General features: G+C 57.4%; 1 protein-coding gene across 1 annotated transcript; it reads left to right on the forward strand.

Annotated features, from left to right (window-relative positions):
- Nucleotides 1-6,185: 6,185 nt before the first annotated feature.
- Nucleotides 6,186-14,133, forward strand: Il4 (interleukin 4). Its single transcript, XM_013507371.1, has 5 exons — nucleotides 6,186-6,317; nucleotides 6,558-6,605; nucleotides 10,906-11,061; nucleotides 12,217-12,315; nucleotides 13,987-14,133. Exons 1-5 carry the CDS (start codon nucleotides 6,186-6,188, stop codon nucleotides 14,131-14,133), a joined length of 582 nt encoding a protein of 193 aa, XP_013362825.1.

Here is a 14,133-nt window from a genome sequence, read left to right on the forward strand (position 1 = left end):
CAGAGGGGTGCGCTGCTCTGGGGTCTCCTCCTGGCCCTGGCCCTGGCCCGCTGGGGGCAGTCTGTCCGGCCTGTGGGTGGGGACCGCAGGGCCGGGCCGTGGCGAGATGCCAGCTGCCCGCACAGCCACTCGGCCCTCAGCAGGTCCCTGCCCTGTGCCCTCCTAGGGACACGGGCAGAATGTGCTGCCAGGGGCTCCGTACTTCAGGGTACGGTTAGCCCTGCCCTCAAGTCCCTCTGGGTACTGCCGCTCCATTCCTTCCTCCGCCCGGAGTTCACGGAGACCTACGAGGAGCTGGCTGCCCCTGTGGGTGCTGGAGATCACATGTGACGCGTGGGGCCCTGCGTGCTGCACGGAGGCAGGCGGCCAGGGGCCCCAAGAGACCCTCGCCCGGGCACAGCATGCCAGCCGAGGCGTGGGCGAGGAAGAGGAGCCGCTCGCACACAGGAGGAGAAGCTCCCGCAGGGTGGAAGTGCGGGTGAAGCCGGCTGCAGACGCCTCCTGCGCTCGGAGACCCTGGGCCCGCGCCGGGCAGAGGAGGGCGCAGGAGTCGCCGGGCCTCGCACACCGGGCGGTTGGCCCCGAGGCTGCGGTGCGGGAGGACAGTGGGGCACCGGGCAGGGACAGGTGACGGTGGGGGCCAGTGGTGGCCCCGGCGGAGCTGGGTGAGGCAGCCGATCCTGGAGAGGTGTGAAGAACACGGGCGTGCAGACGGGGTGTCTCCTGTGTGCACAGATTTGTGTAACATATAAATTACAGCTCTTAATATACAGGCCAAAAGGCATCAAGTGTATATAAACAATAAATACTTTACTATCCATGGCAGGGTTGGGTTTTGTGTGCTGAGGTTCGAACCAGGCCTTGTACTGGAGAGGCAAGTGCTCTCCCCTTACAGATGGCCCCACAGAAAATAGAACGTTTTATCTCAGAAAATTCCGAACAGTTCCGAAGTAGCTCCCAGGCCTCGGCCATCCAGCCCCAGAAGCAGCACGGACACCACGTGCTGCGGTCACCCCTTATCTCTCATCGCTCCGTCCAGCCAGCGGGCGGCCTCCTCTCGCTCGCTGCTGCGGCCCGGCGATAGCTGACCACTGTCCTCTTCCGGAGAAGCTCGCGTGCCTGGGCGCGGCCGGGGAGAAAGGCTCTGGTCATGTCTCGTCTCCTCCACCCCGCAGCAATGCGCCTGGCTCAGTCACTCCTGTCCAGTCTCCCTCCAGCTCAGAGCTGCGACCACTCATTTTTCCCAACCCACCTCCTGCCCCTCTAAGGAGCCATTTCTTTTTTTCTTTTTGGTTTTTTGAGACAGGGTCTCCCTTGTAGTGCAGGCTGACCTTGAACTCTCAGTGATCCTCCTGCCTCAGCCTCCTGAGTGCTGGGATTTCAGGGGTGCACCACCATGCCTGGCGATTGGCCCAGTTTTAGAGATGCCTCGACAGAGTCATTTTCCCACGGTCACACAGAGAGTGGTGTCAGGCCTCGTGGACTGCAGGCCTTGACCCTGACACTGGCGCGGGCAGAGGGACTCAGCTCCACAGGTTGCTTCTGCTCTCCCACCCACGTGGGCCCCCGCTGCCCACGCCCAGCTTTGCTCCCCTGGGGCCTGACCCTGCTTCCAGCCGCCCTCGCTGCCCTGCGGGACCCAGTCCCACCCTGCAGCCCGCCCCCCGCCAAGCGCACCCATCCCAGTCTCCGCACAGCCCCGCCCCGCAGAGGACGCCGCTCCCTGCGGCTGTGAGCAGCAGCACAGGACTCTTCCTGTGCGAGGGAGGCGGGGAGAGCAGGGTCCCCGAAGGCCGGCCAGGCACGAAGTCAGCGGGATCCGACCTACGGCTCTGCTCGCCCGGGTCCTGGCTCCTTCCCTTCTGAGACTGAAGGCCTGAAGGGTCCCAGCAGCGCCTCGCAGCCCCTGGGGTCTGGGGGTGAAGCGGCTTCTCCGATGCGCTGCACGAGGCGGCCTTGGCCCACACCACCTTCCCGTTCCTCCGGGCCATGGGGAGATGAGGTTTCCTCCTGCTCAGTTTTGCAGGTGTGGGGAGCCAGCGGGCAGCCTCCGGGGATGGGCAGTGCCACCAAACAAGCCCCGGGGGGGCCGAGTGTCCCGGCCCAGTGCCGCCCGCTCCGTCAGCCCCAGAGGCAGAAGCGCCCACGGCCCCCTCTGCCTAAACCGCCCAGGCAGCAGACGCAGGAACACGGTGAGCCGCAGGGCGGTGGCACAGGGGCGGACCGGACCCGAGGAGGAGACGCTGGGGTGGGTTGACGGGCAGGCGCATCAGCAGGACCCCGCCGCCCCGCCCGGACTTCGGTTTGCCGCATGCGAAGCGCCGCAGATGCTCAGCCAACAAAAGGGTAGCAGGAACCATAACAACGACGACAGCGTTGTCAGTGGCGCTGACGCCGCGTGCTGGGCGCAGCTCTAAGCTCGTCTGTTCTCAGCCTGGGGAGAGAAGGGGCCGTCACTGTGCTCAGGGGGGCCGTGCCCCCGGTCACAGGGAGGTCGCAGAGCAGCCAGGCCGACGCGGCGGGTCCGCAGTCCCCTCTCCTAACTGAGGTGCCGGCGGCCTCGGGTGACAGCAGCCTTCGTGAAGTGACAGGAGCCTGCACTCCGCGAGGACTCCCTCGCTCCCCGGGGAGCCCTGGAGGAGACGCCCGGAGCGCGGGCAGCCCAAGGCCAGAGCAGACAGGCGGCTTGTGTGGAGGACTCCACGGCGGATGCCACACTCCGGGGCCGAGGGGCACCGCTCCAGGCTGCGGAGGGCCCGGCGCTGGCGCTCAGCTCTCACCCAGCATGGGGAGGGGTCTGGGACAGACCGGTCGGAGCCCAGCGCGTCTGCACCTCCTCCCCACCTCTGCGCCCACCTGCCCCCGCAGCCACCGCCCACAACTCCTAGAGGGCCAGGGGTGCCTTCGCGATGCGGTCCCCCGTTCTCCTCTGTGCCCAGCAGCCCAACAACCACCTTGTGTGGCCACCACCACCTCCCTACCGCAGCTCTGTGGGCCGGGGTGGCCCATTTTCTTCTTCATGGTCACTTCCGATGTTCCAGGAAGTTCTCCTCTTCCTGGCCTCATTCAACCACTGAAACAAACCGGACTCGCCTTGTTCTGATCCTGAGCTATCGGGTTGCACATTCCCCCTCTTCTGATCTGCTGTCCTCAGGCCCTTGGTCCCGGCCTGAGTGGTGCTCAGAGGAGTCCTGCTGAACACACAGCCGGCGTGGCTCAGACCCTGGGGAACCCGGCTCCTTCCAGCACGCCTGGCCCCTCCAGGGCCTGCTCGGCGGGCTCCTCCACCAGCCTCCTGTCCTTGCTGCGAGTTTGAAGCCGGGCGGGGAAAGGAGGAAGGTACCTGTCTCAAGGTAGAGTAAAAACGGCCGGGACACACGCAGATGGCGAATCACGTGCCCAGCGTGTGCAGCTGTGCAAGGCCCTGGGTTTAATGCTCGGTACCAAAGGGGAGGGGGTGAGGGAGAAAGAGAGAGAATTGGGAGACAGACAGACAGACAGACAGAGACAGGCCAGAGGTCCGGCCTTGCTCCTGGCCCAGGTGCACAAACCCTTCAAATTCGGCTGGTTTCCGTTGAACGTCTTTGTTACTCATGGCAGGCTCTGTTGCCTTTCATTGGTCGAATGGCTCTCTGTGGCCGCTAGAGAGATTTTGCCGCCAAGATGAGTGAGGCGGGAGCCGGCTGGCCGCTAGAGAGATTTTGCCGCCAAGATGAGTGAGGCGGGAGCCGGCCGGGCCGCTGAGCTCTGCGGTGTCTGCCAGGCCTCTGGGTGGGCCCGGCCTGCGAGTGGCCACGTCCTGTCAACCACAGTTGCGTGCAGAGGCTCCAAGAAGGACTCAAGGCTTTGGAAATGCTGCGGCTTCCGTGGGCATGTGCCTGCCTGCGGGACCACAGCGGAGGCTCGGAGCGGGATCCGCCCTCCGCGCCTTTTCGGGCTGGTTCTACCGGATATTTTGTCTTCTGGAGGCACTGCGACCTCACATGCACCTGCCTGACTTCTCTGAGTTACTCTAGCCAATCACAGGAGGGTGGCAGCAGCCCCAGTACTTGTGACTGGCTGGTCAGGAGCAAAAGGGGAGACCCCTGAATCTGCAGCTGGTATCCAGGGCAGGCAGTGCCCCGTACCTGTGAGGTTTGTCCAAACCCGATAGCAGGTGTCACAAGTCAGCACATTAAGCTTGGCACAGCCTCAAGGGAAGGGTCCTGAACACGGTGCAGGGGCCACCACTGTCCAGATTCTCTGCTTCCCAGGGGGATGCACAGCTATATACACTTGTGACACACTGGTAAACCTGGAGGACAGCGTGCTAAGAGGAATAAGCCACACACAGGACAAATACCACACAATGTCCCTTACTTGTGGAATATAAAAAGGCTGAATTCGCCAGGCATGCTTGTAATTCCAGCACTTGGGAGGCTGAGGCAGGAGGGCTGCTGTGAATTCAAGGCTAGCCTGGGTTACATAGTGAGTTCAAAGCCAACCTGAACTACATATCGAGACCCTGTCTCAAAAAATACAAAAAAAAAAAAGTAAAAAAAGTAAAAAATAAAAAAGCTGAATTTGCAGCTGCATAGACTAGAATGGTAATCACCAGGAGGGGGGAGGGGGAAGCAGGTTGATGTTGGTCAGAGGATACAATGTTCCAGTTAGAGAAGTGAGCTGAGAGGCCTAGAACACGGTAGCACCTTTAACAGGAAAACACTGTATCCATAAAAATGACAGAGTGGCTTAAGTGACCTCACCACAAATAAATAAGGCATTTGTTTTTTGTTTTTTTGTTTGTTTATGTTTTGGTACCGGAAATTGAACTCAGGACCTTGCGTTTGCCAGGCAGGCGCTCTGCCGCTGAACTACATCCCCGGCTAGGCATTTGTTAATTAGCTTGCTTTGGCCATTCCAAAACCTGTCCATTTTATAATTATACACCCCTGCTGTCAATAATGTAACATTAAGAAAAAAGATACAAAACACATCACCTAGGAGCAGACATTTCTACATGATCTTCTGGAGAAAGTCAGTGGACAGAAGAGCCAGAACCCAGAGCCAGGGACCAGGACAGAAAAGGCTGCGGGAAAACTCAGGGCACACGGCAGCCCCAGACACGCTCGCTGCCGAGGGCGCACGGAGCAGGGGCTTCAGGGCCCACCGCAGCCACCAGGGACGGATTAAAGCAGCCTGACGGGTAGGCGGGCACGGACAGAGAGGACTGACCCAGTGGTAAACGGGGAAGCGCGTGGCTCCTTCTTCTAATTAGCGGAGGCCGTGTTGAAGTTCTATTTTTTTTTTTTTTTTTTTTTTGTCTTTTTGAGACAGGGTCTCACGAGCAGTTCAGGCTGAACTTGAGCTCACTTTGTAGCCCAGGCTGGTCTCAAATTCACAATGATCCTCCTGCCTCAGCCTCCCGAGTGCTGGGATTACAGGCGTGCGCCACCACGCCCCGCTGAAGTTCTATTTAAAAAGCGGTCATTCCTGAAGCCCTGGGACAGACAGGCTCCAGCTTTGCCCAAGGCCCCCTTAGGACCCAGACCGGGCCACCTGCTGGTACCTGTCCCTCCCTAAAGACCTCGACTTGCAAGAACAGCAAGGCCCCACGTGAGGACAGGAGTGGTCGGTGCCCATGACCCTCCTCGCCCCCAGAGAAGGGCCTCAGATCAGCTTTCCCATGACAGGAGAGTTTCCAGATGCCCCCGCCTGCCCCGTACCTGGAAGAAGCCAGGTTGCAATACCATGCAAGTCACTTTCTTGATATTACTCTGTCTTTCCCCAGGAGGACTGCACTAACACAAACTCGGACACCTGTGGCCTCTTCCTTCTATGCAAAGCAAAAAGACAGCACCAACCCCAAGCTGATAAGATTAATCTAAAGAGCAAATTATGGTGTAATTTCCTATGCTGAAACTTTGTAGTTAATTTTAAAAAAAGGTTTCATTTTCCTCTTGGTCTGATTTCACAGGAACATTTAACCTGTTTTGGTGAGGCATTTTTTCTCCTGGAAGAGAGGCACTGATTGGCCCCAAATGACTGACAATCTGGTGTAACGAAAATTTCCAATGTAAACTAATTTTCCTTTGGTTTCAGCAATTTTAAATCTATATATAGAGATATCTTTGTCAGAATTGCATTGTTAGCTTCCCCTGATAAACTAATTGTCCCACGTTGTCACTGCCAAAAGAGATCTATTGATGGGTCTGGCGCCCCAGCTGATGGTCAGTCTGTTCTGCCTCCTAGCATGCGCCGGCACCTTGGCCCGCGGGTGCAACCACTATCCCTTGCAAGAAATCATCCAGGACCTGGACACGCTCTCAAGGGAAAAGGTAAATGCCTATCTGGCACCATCTCTCCAGAGGTCCTGGGGAGGCTCTGGGCAGTCCTGGCCCGTGGAGAGGACAGAGCTGCGAGGGGGCTCGCTCGCAGTGGTGGGAGGATGACTTGACTTCCTTCTAGGGACGGTGGGATGTGTGTCAGTCCGAGGGAGCGAAAGCTGCCTCGCTGGGGTTTGTGTCCACTTGGAGGTTAACTCCGTCTCTCGCTCTGTTCCTCCTGCCTCTGCCAAGACCCCCTGTGCCGAGCTGGCTGTCGCAGACGTCTTCGCTGACCCCAAGGTAAGAAGCTGCCCCCCAAGTCTACTCCGGCAGGTGGGCGACTTGGGAGGGGAAGGGACCCTCAGGCGTTGGAACAAGAAATTTTAACGGACAACGAGCGGGCCCAAGTGAGCCCGAAAGGTGTTAGGAGTTTTTGTGCAATGAGAGTTCTCAGCTTTCTTTTTCATGCTTGTTTCGGTGTTTCTGGTTTCGTGTGATTTAGAGGGTAGATTAGAGAAGGCCTGGATTCTGTGACCCTGATTACGATCTAGTCAGGGAAAAATTTCTTGGGGGCTACTGTGTGTGTGTGTGTGAGCCTCTTGTCTCACCCTACGCCTGGCTGTGGCATGAGCCCTGGCACGTAGGGGGCACTCACTAAGTGCCTGATGAGTGGAAGGATTTCTTTGGCCCATGCATTTCTGAAAACCCAAATACTCTCACAAAAACAGATATTGAGATTATAGGTCGAAGGAGCTTTCACTTTGTCTAAGAAACTGCCTACGGCAGCAGAAAGGGTATCACAGAGCCCTCCTCTTCCCCGCTGGTCACCTGGCACACGCGGGCATCCCGCTGGCTTCCCAGACCTTGGCTGTGCTGTGCCGCCTGAGTCCCCTCCGCCTCGGTCTGGAGCTGCCCTGCGGGGCAGAGTCCAACTCATCCCTGCTTCTGGCCGCCTGGGCATCGCCTCTGTGCTCCTGTCTCACCCCCGCCCTCCATCTGCAGTGGGAGGAGATAGATGTGACAGCTGATAGTGCGTTTTCTCTGACAAACACATGACTACAGCCGTATCAATAGCTCCGTGCACTTCAGTTCCTGTTTTCATGGAAACACAGCTGAGAATGAAAGCCCCAAAGCCTCACCTTACCAGTGGTCTCCTAACCACCCGCTTCCCATGTGCACTGGAGGGGCGGCTGGGCCAGGATCGGGTGGGCCGCGCGCCAGAGCCAGGCCACCAACAGGGCCTGCCCCTCTTCATGAGGAAAGCTCCCTTCAGCCTTTATCCAGACAACCCCACCTCACGGAGGATCTTTCCAGGACTGTTTTTCACACAGAACGTTCTGTGGTGCTTTGTACACATAAAGGCTCACAGTCCTTCCAACCCCGGTGATGCTTCTAGCAGCCAAGTCCCGGGGCCGGGCCTGGGCTCTCCGAGGCCAAGGTCCAGGCAAGGGACCCGTGTGTAGAGACCAGGCCCGGACGAGGTGCTGAGGCCCGCAGTGAGGCAGCTCTAGGTCTGCATTAGCTTGCTGGGTGGTGTTCGGCAGTCTCTCTGCCCCCTCCAGCCTCGGTTTCCCCGCCTGAATATAGGAAAGTGACTGTGAAGGTGTTTTGAGGGCTGATTGGAATCTAGCTCTTGAGTTAGTGGAAAGTGTTCATGTCAGATGGTATAATCCTGATTAAGGGCGCAGGCTGGGTGCAGAGCAGCACTGAGCCTAGGAAGGAAATGATCGAACCCTCCGGACTCCAAGCTGGGCAGCCCCTCCGGGCGGTTCCACAGGGCCCTGTCCCCTTCCCCCACCTCGCAGCCTAGAACCCGCTCCCGCCTTCCCTCGCTCGCCTGGTCCTGTCCCCGCCCCAGTCAGCTTGCTCCGCACCCTGCTCTGCCGCCCCGCCCCTCAGGCTCAGCGCCGCCTGTGCCCTTTAGGGCATCCGGACAGGGGACGCTGCTGCTCTCCAAGGTCCGCAGAGGTGGTGTGTGGGAGGCAAAGCTGCTTCTTTGGGTCGCAGAGGGGAGCATCCTTCCAAACCCAGCACATTCATTTTCTCCGAGGATGGAGAATTCCGGCTTTTCCAGGCTGGGTAGCGTCCTGGTCTTGGCTTCGCTGGAAAGAAATACCGCTCTATCCTAGGCTTCAGAGGCCCACACCTGCCTGGGTACAAAAGAAACCAAGCTGTGTGAGGAAAGCCTGGAGGAGGGCAAGCCCACGATTCTTCAGGGAGCGCCGTACTGAACTTAAAGTGTGTGTGTGTGGGGGTGTGTGTGGGTGTGTGTGGGTGTGTGTGGCAGTCCTGGAGGCTGAACCCAGGAGCACTGAGCTACATGCCCAGCCCTTGTCATTCTATTTTGAGAGACACAGTCTCGCTCAGTTGCCCAGCTGGCCTTGGACTTGGGATGCTCCTGCCTCGGCCTCCTAAGTAGTGAGATTATAGTACCCCTACTCCCGGCTCCAAATATTGGTCTTGGTTTTTGTCTTTTTTCTCATCTATAGCTCTGACTGACTCAGTTGGGCAGGACTGGAGATAACAAATACAATACTGATAGGACTAACTGTCCACAGACCTAAGTGAGGGTAGTTGAGAACCCCGTCAGAACGCTAAGTTACTGCCACTGTGCCAGTTCCTGATGTCTGTGTGAGAGACACACTTCCTTTGCGGGCGGCCTGGGTCCGTAGTGACAGTGAGCCTGCGGCCCCCATGCCACAGCGGCTGTTTGTAAGGTTGAAAGCTCTAATGGCTTCGCCATCGCGGGACCAGGATCACCTTGCTCTTCCCGAGCAGCTCTGAGCTGTGCCGTCCGAGGGCCGTCTCAGGCTTCTCCCTGGGCTGTGGCCGGGTCCACTGAGGCCCCAGGCAGATGGGACAGAGCGTCCAGAAGCCTGGGTGGCACAAAGGGTCTTCCTCTGCCAGCAAAGCCAGTGGAGCTAAGTTCCCGGGCCTTTAACCAAAACTGCCTTTGGAAGGAGCTCTTTAAATTCTTGCCATCTGAGGCAGACTTTTCAATTCCAAGGGTATCCTAATTCCCCTTGGCAAATCCTTTGAAAAACATCTTTAGAGGTTTTCTCCCTGTATGATGTGGCTATGTCCCGGTTAAAACCAACAAGCATTTCAATTTCTAGGCTTCAAGCCGAAGCTGCAGGAAAATCTCACTAGGATTCCACGGGAAATACAAAGGGGCGCTACTCGGGCCTTCTCGAATCTCCTGTGCACCCGTGGCAGCAAGGGCCCGAGCTACCATGGGCACGCAGGGTCGCCCCACTGTCCTCACGCTCGCTGTCCACCCACAAAGCACACAGCCCACGGTCACACTTCCAGCTCGGCCTGGGACCAGAAGTGACCTGGGCTCCCTAAGTCGGCGTCCTTGCAGAGGCCCTGCCTGGAACGCCAGCCCCACAGGGGGAAGGGAGGAGCAGCTGCAGCCCGGGTTCTGAGTCTACGGCTTCCTGAAAATCCTTAACATACGATCTACATTTCCAAATCCAGTCTGCAGAAATAAGAGGGGGTCACAGAGATTACTCACAGCTGCATTTTTTACAGGAGGAAAAAACCACTACAACAGAAGGTGGGACAATTACAGTGCAAATGAGAAACCCATTTCTCAGCAGCTCCATCCCATTTCCCTTCCTTCCTTCCTTTCTTCCTTCCTTCCTTCCTTTCTTTCTTTTTGAGACAGGGTCTCACTATGCAGTTCAGGCTGACCTTGAGTTCAGTATGTAGTCCAGGCTGGCCTTGAACTCACAATGATCCTCCTGCCTCAGCCTCCCGAGTACTGGGATGACAGGAGTGTTCCACCTTGCCTGGCCATCCCATGTTCTTGATTTCAGGAAATGCTAGCAGGCCATGTCAAATGTGAAAAGGTCACAAAACCATAGTAACAATTAGTCCTTAGTTTGGAGTGGGGAATATTTTTAAAACCTGGAAAGATATTTATCAAAATATGAACAGTAATTCTCTCTGGCTGGTGGGATGTGTGAGTTCTTTCTTGGTAAATATGCATAATGTTATAATTCAGAGAAAATATGCTGAAACAGGGCTCCTCAGGTCAGTCCCCAGGGAGGGGAGGGACTGCATCCCACACACCCTTACTCAGAGGTCCGAGAGCTGCTTTTCTAATGAGCTGCCGCGACACCCCTGCCGCAGGCTGGTCCATGGCCACTCTGAGTAGCGAGGGCCTCGGAGGTCCCGGCAAAGGCTAGGACGGCTCCTCTATCTGACCTGGATCGTGAAACTGGGGTCAAGCTAAGACCCCTCTCCAGGCTCGGCGCTGTGCTTGTCAGTGGAGAACGAGAAGACACAGCCTTCTCCAGGCTCCCTGAGAGCTGCCCCTGCTGCGGCGTGCGGGGCTGGCTGGCTGTACTCCCTTCCACCGCACCCGCCCGGAAGAGGAGCCAGGAGGCCCTGCGGAGGAGGGGGCGCGTCTCCGAGTCACTGCCAGAGGCCACAGCCGAGGCCGGGCAGCCTCCCCGCCTGCTGCGGGTTTCTTGGGGAGAGTAGATCCGCACGCTCAGCCTTCCCGGGGTCGCGCTGGGAAGCAGCAGTCGGGAGGGGACGGCGCTGCCCGGCCCAGCAGGCCGCACACGGTCTCTGGCGTTTCTCCCCGCAGGGCACGGTGCAGGCCAGGCTGTGCGGGGCCTCGACGGTGCTGCACCGCACGTCCTACCTCGGCGCGGGGCTGTCCTGCTCGAACGGAGACAGGGAGTCGCTCTTCCTCACCCTCCTGAAGAGAGTCTACAGGAACCTCAGGAGCACGGTGCGGCAGGTAAGCTGCTCCGCGTTAGGCTGTCGGACTGGGCTGGGACAGATGGAAGGATAGACGGACGGACGGAGAGACGGACAGGCAGCAGCCTAGCTCGCGATCGTCCCTCGAGGTGTGGGACCCTCCACGCCGCGCCGCTCCGAGGCGGAGGGACCGCGCGGCGGCTCTGGGCAGAGCTCTAGAGTTGGAAAAGCCGGAGGCGAGCTGCGGGCCGGGGCGGAGGGCGCTGGAGGGTCTCAGCCGGGCGGCTCAGAGCAAGTGTCAGCGGCTTGGCCCACGCAGGCCCTGGGGCAGCACCGTCTGGGGCAGGGCAGAGGCAGCGCCCGGCGAGGAGCGGGCCAGGGCGGACAGGCCGGGGCCAGGCGAGACGGGGACGAGGCGCCCGCAGGTCCCTGCCCGAACCCTTCGGGGCGGCGGCTGCTTTCACGGACGGGAGCCCGCGCCAGCAGGGCTGGAGGCCGCGCGGACGACCGCTCAGCTCTGCGGACACGCGGGGCGCTCGGGCCAGCCCGGCCGGCCGCACCCCGGGGAGGGGAGGGCCGCTGCGCGCCCAGGCCGGGGTGCGGGCAGAAGTAGCCTGGGAGAGGCCGGACCTGCGAGGTGAACTGGGGTCGGTTCACGGGCCGCGTCAAGTGCAGGAGAGCGAGAGGAGGGCAGCCGGGCCGGAGCCGGAGCCAGCGCGGCCGGGCCGGGGAGCATGGGCCGGGGCCCCGAAGGCCAGTGAGGAACCCCGCAAGGAGGGAGGGGGTCTCTGTGAAGGGTCCCGCGAGGTCGGACGAGCCTGACAGCGGCCCCTCGGTTTGGCTGGCCGCAGGACAGGCAGGGCTGAAAGACTGTCCGGGGGTGTTGGGAGAAGCCGGGGAGACAGGCGACAGGAGGGGGGTGAGGGAAGCCTGCGCTCTGCTGAGAGAGAAGCGACCCACAGCCCAGGGCGTGTGGCATCTCCAGCTCGGGGGCCCCGAAGGCAGACGGGGGTGTGGTGCAGCCCCAGGGCGCACGCACCAGGCCCCAGGCTAATCCTGCCGGCCCTGTGGCCGCAGGCTCCCGGTCACGCCAGACCGGAGCCCTAGCCAGAGCCACAGTGCGCGGGACCCCGCAGGCCGGTGACAGCGAGACACAGGGTCTCCTGGCCTGAGCTAACTCCAGTTTCTTTTGTAGAACTGTCCAGTGAGTGAACTCAAGCAGACGACGCTGAAAGACTTCTTGGAAAATCTAAAAAGGATTATGCAGAAGAAATATTTAGAGTGTGGACGCTCAGTATTTTAATTTATGAATTTTAATGGCTTTATTTTAAAAATATTTATATATTTATAACTCATTATAAAATAAAGTATACATAAAATCTAATGGCAGTGTTTCACAGCATTGGGTATGTTTCCCTGGCTAATGAAGTTGTAGTTTGCAACCTTTAGGGAAACCAAGTTAATTCACAGAGGGGATAGAAACGGCTTGGGAACAAGCCCACCTCTTCCTCAGGACCTCCCTCTTGGGAACATGATACACAAGCTGGTGAAAGAACACGAGGCCACACAGAGGCAAATGGCAGGCGAGCTTGCGGACTGTCTCTGAGTCCTGCTCACGTGTGTTTCGGTTGAAAGGTACCAACTGGATGCTAGAACATTCCCCTCCCACTGGGGAAACAAATGAGTACTCTGCATTCGGTAGGTGTCTCCTCTGCAGAGACCGATACTCAAAGTCATCATCATGCCAAGCCTCTTGGTTCTCAAGCCTTGGAAACTGATACACAGGACACACAAGCCTTAATTATCATCAAGGGCAGACTATAAATCCTTCCCATCCGACAACATAAAAGGGACAGGGCAGAGAGGTCAGGCAGAGCAGAGAGAGGGGCGATTTCCCCAACTTCCCTGGGGAAAGGGTTGGTCTGAGAACACTGCCTAGAGTTGAGGAAATGTCTAGGGCAAGAGATTTAGGACTCAAAGCTACAGAGGTAAAAGAACTAAAAAATATTTAAGGCAAAACATTTGAAAGGGAAGTGGGATGTGATGACACATGAATGCCATCCCAGCTACTCCAGAGGCTGAGGCAGGCGAATGCTTGTGTCCAAGAGGTTCAAGACCAGCCTAAACAGTGAAATGCTGTCTCAAGAGAGAAAGAAAGAAAGAGAGAAAGAAAGAGAGAGAGAAAGAGAGAAAGAAAGGAAAGGAAGCAGTAGTCCAAGTGCAGTAGTCTCTCATTTTTAAGTAGGGAAATAAATATGTAATATGAAAAGTTGATGAAGACAAAACCGTTGGTGAGAGATCCTAAGTTGATGGTTTTAGCTGCAGATGGAAATGGATACGTGGGGTTGACGGCACTACTCTGCTTTTATATGTATTTAAGTTTTCATAATAAAATTGAAAGGAAAACTAATAATAAGTGAACCAAGAGATCTTTGAAACTATGATGGTGGCCACTAGAAAGCAAAAAAACAACAAAAGGAAAAATGATTTCCTGGGAATAGCACTTAGACTAAGGAGGGAGACGCAGGACGGGACTGTGGGCGGCTTTCCCTTGTAAGTGAGTGTGTGTGGCCATCCATGTGTATAAATAACGAAGTATTTTTAAATTAAAGAAGAAATAAAATTTAAGAGACACAATAAACCAGGCGTGGTGGCACACACCGGTAGTCCCAGCACTATGCGAGGCTGAGGCAGGAAGGTTGCAAGTTTGAACCCAGCTTGGGCAACTTGGTGAGACCCTGTCTCAAAATAAAAAATTTTAAAAAGCTGGGGATGTGACTCAGTGGGAAAGCCCAGAGTTCAATATCTAATACTGCAGGAAACAAGCATCCAAACAAGTGCTGGCAAAAATGCAGAAAAATTGGAAACCTTGGTATGTAGTGGGTGTGACTGGAAAATAATGCAGCCACTTTGGAAAACCTCAGCTGCCTGAACACAGCTTATGACCCAGCAATTCCAACCCTAGGCATGCTCAAGAGACCTGAAGACGTATGTCCACACAAACCCCTACACAAAGGTTCACAGCAGCATTATTCACAGAAGAAGAAAGGAGGAGCAACCGCAAAGTCCATCCGCGGGCGGCTGGTACGTCAACACCACGGGATGTTTCTGA

This window comes from Chinchilla lanigera, unplaced genomic scaffold (genome assembly GCF_000276665.1).
Source record: "Chinchilla lanigera isolate Chin_1 unplaced genomic scaffold, ChiLan1.0 scaffold00007, whole genome shotgun sequence".
NCBI lineage: Eukaryota > Metazoa > Chordata > Mammalia > Rodentia > Chinchillidae > Chinchilla > Chinchilla lanigera.